We start from the raw sequence: 6,074 nt of genomic DNA on the forward strand, positions 1-6,074 counted from the left end.
CTAGAGAACAGATATCTAAAATAAATCATATTTAAATAGGACATTTAAGGGACTAGAAAGCATCAGTGCCTGTGTGTTGAAATTTGTTTTGGCAGAAGTTCTGCTGATGTTGCAACTTTTTATTTTTGGAATTATAGACAACACAATTTAGATCGACAGGGCCATGTGTTTTTTATTTATTTATTTTTTGTTTTTCTACATCAACTTTTTACCACATCTGCTTGTCCGTTGTTAAAATGTGATATGTTTTTGGTTCTGGGCTCTTTTATGATGTAGGACAAATTAAATAACAAACTGAAATCAAATCAAAAATGTAGTATAGTTAAAAATATGAAGTCATTTTTTAGATGTGCATTATGTCCTATCATGATGAACTTTTCCCTCTGGTTCCCCAGTTTGTGTTTGACCAGTCGACTGGTGAAGACCCTGCTCTACAACTTCATCAGGCAGGAGAAGTGTCCTCCCGCCACCCACATTTTTGAGCCAAAAGCTGAAGGTGGTCTGCTTTATGGCCTGGCGTCTGGAGTGGCAAGTACGAATACACACTTAAATACACAAGAACAAGACAAAAGAAATGCTATGAAGCAACCAGACTATGTTTGTTGGTTTCTGCAAACAAGATAATTTACAGTTCTCAAAACACAGGTGCTACCAATAAAGGTGTGGGATTTATATATATATATATATATATATATATACACATCTCCTATAATATCTGCTCTTATTAATTCTGTAGAAACGGAGAGTGAGGACCTCCTTGAGGAGCTGCTGTTAAACCTTGTTCACCTGATTGTTGAAGTGCCCCTGCTGTAAGTACCATTAAATCTATATATTTTTGTATTAATGGGATTATAAGGGAAATATTGAATTAAAACATTGCTGTCTCATGTCCACTAAAACAGGCATGTAAAGTTTGGTGGTAATGCAAATGCCACTGTGCATGTGTGTGTACCTGCAGCCTAGACAAGTGTTGCACATATTGCAAATTCATCATCGCGATAACAGACAATGGCATATTGCAAAAAACTGTGTAAACTGCAATAATTGGTTGGTTCAGATGTTTGTATTTATGCGTTTTGTCAGCATTGGTCCAATAAACACAATGGACCCGATATACAACATCAAATCGTAACCACTTGGTCAGTGGTGAAAATGTTGGTCAACTGTAATAAGATAATTTGCAGTTGGATTTAGGATTGTTAAATTTTATTTAAAACTCTTGAACTCAGTTTTTAGATGTTTTTATTATTTATAAAAATACTGATAGTAAGTCAGAAAATGTTTTATGGGGCTAATGTTTTAAAGTCATTAGGAAACTACTGCATGCAGTATATTTTTTCACTGCTAAAACAGCAGCTGTGCCTGGTTGCACTTATTTCGAAACAAAACTGTCCTGTTGTAATGCAAATGACACTGCATATTTAAGTATTTGTTCATTTATTGCACGTCATATTGTCACATTAAGCACTGTTATTACAGGTTTTCCTGATATTGTGTACTTAGTTTCATTGATGGGTTATGGATCCATTGGATTATTGGTTGACTATTGCACTTGTTTGAAGCCAACATTGTGGTCTTGGTCCACATTTTCTGTTTTCCTCTGACTCTGGTTTATGTTAGTGTTTGAGGTGACAAGTTAGATAACAAGTTCATAACATGAGTTGCTCTACACTGCCTTCCACCATTAGGCTCACATGCACGCCTGAAAATGATGGTGTCACACAAAAATATGTCATCACATGGAACTAACTGCAATTGTTATCAACAGTTTTTCTGATGCAAACAATACAAATTTGCCCAACCCTATTTGTGAGTGGTTCAGCTATAATATTGCATGTTTTTTGTACTTAACCCAGTAAAAGAACACCATTAACCATTAGCTACAACAATAATAGCCCAATAATAAATGGACCAATACAATCTGGTTCAGGAGCATAGAAAGGTTCACTTCCTTGAAGTCTTAAAAGACGATGATATTCCCCTCAACATTGGAACATTTTCTCTTAATATTTACATTTTAATCTCAACATTTACAGCTCTCTCTTCCCAGGCCACAGAGGATATATTCCTTCAGCAAGTTCTGGGTTTGCTCTGAGGTCTCTCCCAGTGGAACATGGCCAAAAAACCTCTAAAGGAAGGCATTTTAATCAGATACCCAAACCACCTTAACTGACTGATCGATGTGAGTAGCAGCTCTCTCTGGATGACAGAGCTCCTCACCCTAGGGTGGCCTTCTGTCAGTTTCTGTCTTATTCAATCAGATGCATACATGGTGCTAATAATGGTTAGTCAAGCTAAATAAGCATAATGAAAAGCAAATCCTACTGAAAATAATCAGTTTGTCACCTTATTCTCAGGTTGAGTTTTCTGACTTCTGACAAAAATGTAAAGAAGCATGTTTTCTTGCCAACTTTTGCTCTTTAATTTAAGCCGAGAAAAGAGGAGAAAATGATGTTATGTGTGTGAAAGAGACAAAGTGTCGATAAGGTTAAGAAACAAGTGAAACAAATATTTAGGACTGTTTCCAATGTGAGTAGGAGAGAAGGGAACATGATGTTTGAAAAATAAAGTCAGCCTTTACTCCCACTGGGCGGTGCACACACTAAACACTGAATTAATGAGAAAATGTTTCTGTGGGTGGGTGGCTCATCAATGGGTGAATTATTTGACTGATATTCTGTCAGAAATAAAAAAACTGTATCTTTGCACACGTTTTCTCTGCACTGCACACAGACTCGCTTGCAGTGCGAAACAAGTTCACACAAACACGCTGACGTTTTCTGTTTTCTCAATAATGCATTGTCAAATTTCCCCCCTCTTTTATTCATACGTCTGGACTGTGTCATTTTTGACATTCTCTGTCTACCAGTTTCTTCAACACTATTTTTCTTTCTTCTTTGTTTTTTTTTTTCTTTTCTTCCTGTTCTCTGCAGACATCAAAACCTGGCTCTTGTCTAAATATGTTCAGCATTCCGAAATTATTCATTGTTTCAACCTTAGAGCCTCCCTGTTTTTCTTCCCTTCACCACTCTATGGTTATAAGCCCATTTCCTCTGTACGTGCTCCTGCTTTGGGAATCTGGCCATTCTTTTGCTAAAGCTTCCACAAATCTCAAGCAGACTGCGGCACCTTTTGTCTCATTGTTTCACATGAAAGATTAATGAGTAATATTCCAGTCACAGGTGTAGAACATAAGTAATTTATCAAGGAACAGGTCCTCAATCTGATGGAAAAATTACTATTTTTTAATGTATTCATTAAAAAATTTGGAATTTTGATTTCATATAATTAGCTGGTGCGAGCAAGCCGCTCGGACCTCCAGCGGTTATCAGATGTTGATAATCTGATCGGAGCCATTCGCCCCCTCGTGGTCTGCAATGTTTCAAACTTTAATCAGCTGTTCTCTGTGGTGTAATAAACATTTCCTGAAAGTTTCACATAAATCTGTTTGGTGGATATTTTTGAAATTGATAGTTTTGCTGCAGTCATGCTGCAGAGGAAGCCCTCTGGGCGGTGACGGAGAGCAAGGTTCACGCAGGTCTTCTCCAGGTGGTCCTCGGAGGTTTACTCTCTTTACTGGACAACAAAAGAGGGGGCGGAAGGACAGGGGAGGCTAACTTCTATTGCAGGGCTTTGCTGTAAAATACGAAAATAAAAATAATAAATTCACCTCTGATTTTGATGAAACTTTTAGGGAAATTCTATCGCTTAGAGCTACAGCTGACAGAAATTTGAGCCAGATCTCATGGCTGGTTTAATCTATGTTTTTACTGAAACTACTTTTTTTTGTTTGAATAAAAAATATTACCTTTAATGTATTTCAGAGTTACTTATTTTCTGATGGAACTTTGATTTAACCATTTATTAGTTTGCTTTTGGGACTGAAAAATATGTTTGTTCTTTTTTGTCACATCGTTATGATTTATGCATTTAACAGTGTTCTTAAAGGGGCAGTATCATGTAAAATCAACTTTTATGAGTTTTAGACAGAGGCCAATTTCAAGATGTTTAGAAACAGATATGATGAGAAGTCAAGTTTAATTTCTATTTAAACATATAAACAGCATTTTAATAACATCTGAAGATGACATAGTTACTGTATTATGGTATAGAATTTAAATATATGCCTGAGAAACACATAATATTGCTCCTTTAATTAAACAAAATATGCACAAATAGAGTTGCATGTTTAAATATCTATTAACCCTACACCTGAGCTATATTTTTCAGTGTGAAACATATAAAATGCAAAGAAGACACTTGGATTGAAATAGTATTTAGTATTTTTCTATTGTAAAGATTTTGAGTAGGACTAAGAAACAAACATCAGGGTCATTTTATGTTAATTTCTTTGTTAGAACTAATGAAAAAAACACAGCCTTATTATTCAGGTACAGATGCTGTACAGGTGCTGTTTTCCTTTCAGGACATTCAGAGCTGAAAAAAAAACTTTAAACAACAACTAATTTTTCATGTCACCATTTCGTGCAGAGACATCACCTACAGCATCCTGTTTGAAGCTGTGACGACGTTACTAGTGTTCTTCTCCTATCAGCTCCTCCACAAAGACATCCTCAGAGATGGACTAGTTTACCAGCACATCATGAAGGGACGATGGTGAGAAACAAACTCAGATTAAACTGTGGTGTGCCTTTAACTATAATTATAAACTTAATAACACCTAATTTGCACAAAGGCTAAGATACAAAAGATCTCTCTTGCTTCAGGAGTACGTTTTGGAGCTACAACTTATCATTTATTTTCCTTTTTTTGTTGTTTTTTGTCTTTAAATTGAATGCAAAAGCAAATTTTACTTTTCTCTGGGTGATTGTGACATCACTAATTAAAGATCAAATCAATCTTTTATCTGTTCTCTTATGCTTGTAAATGAGTGAAAATTTTGTCTTTAATTGTGAGCCGAGACAGGAGTAAAGCTGTTCTGGTCTCCATGTGAACCACAATTAAGCTAGGCTTGTATAGTTGTACAATATGTACACCAGTGGTTCTGCTCATCTGTTAACTCGTTATTAAATTTATAAACTAGTAACAGCCTTAACTCACACTAAATAATTTTTTTTTCTTGACCTCTAAAAATCTTATAATATGTGACACTACATCCTTGATATATTCAGTAATATTGTTTTTTCACATACAGCAGTGACATTCTTGATAAAGCTGTGCTCTGAACATTGCCTTATCATTAGTGTCTGGTCTGCCATGTGTCACACTAACATCATCCCCAACCCAAGGACACACTTGTTCACATTCACTCTTCGAACTACAGACCAGATGCTTCTGACTCATAATTTCAGTTTACAGGCAAAAACAGAGACTTTAATATAAATTTTAAGCAAAAACTGAACAAGAATTTGTCAAGAAAAAACTAAGTTTATACTCAAAACAATTGCAAAATTCAGAAAAAAACAAAGATTTTTGATGTTTTCCTAGCATCCTTTGCAGTTGGGACATCATACAGTCAGAGATGATTTCCTGAGTTTGTTTTTAAAAAAGTGAAGCAAAGAGACACATCTTTGCTTTGATCTGTGGCATACAAATATTCAGTATTTAAATATAAAACTAAATCAGCAGAAACGTGATTTCACAGCCTGTAATTTTTCCAAGCCTTTTTTTCCCCTTGTCCTCTTTTTCCGTTTGTGAGCTGTAGCTCCGCCTCCTGGCTAAAGGGTGGCTGTTACCCAGCATGCACTGCACAGTGGTGTAGTTTCCCATTATTATTTATTTTCTCTGAGCCAGGGGAATAGAGAGGGAACTGAGTTCTTAATGTTTGCTCAGAGATAATACCCAGGTGCAGTATAACATTATACTGTTTCCCACTGGGTGGACTAAATGGTAATATATTAAATATTAGTGGGTTAGCTTTAGGTTCTGCCATGTTTTTATTAATTCAGCTTTTATTGTTGGGAACTAAGAAATTCATGTAGCGGTTTAGGTGTTTGTGCAGCTAAAATTTTGGTTAGCCCATCAATGATGTACACACACAGGAATATCAGTCATTTAAAACAAATCTGACTGGTAACAGGTTCAGTCAGTAAGGAAACTGAATTATATATATA

At 35.7% G+C, this 6,074-nt stretch overlaps 1 protein-coding gene across 1 annotated transcript in view; it reads left to right on the plus strand.

Moving 5' to 3' along the window:
- Positions 1–6,074, plus strand: part of dym (dymeclin) — a gene marked incomplete in the record, with an annotated part of 65,935 nt that overhangs the window by 11,490 nt on the left and 48,371 nt on the right. The window contains 2 exon segments of the mRNA XM_014009326.1: positions 737–809; positions 4,492–4,617. Coding sequence (XP_013864780.1) covers positions 737–809; positions 4,492–4,617 — 199 coding nt within the window.

The sequence above is a fragment of the Austrofundulus limnaeus genome, unplaced genomic scaffold (genome assembly GCF_001266775.1).
Source record: "Austrofundulus limnaeus strain Quisiro unplaced genomic scaffold, Austrofundulus_limnaeus-1.0 Scaffold57, whole genome shotgun sequence".
Lineage (NCBI taxonomy): Eukaryota > Metazoa > Chordata > Actinopteri > Cyprinodontiformes > Rivulidae > Austrofundulus > Austrofundulus limnaeus.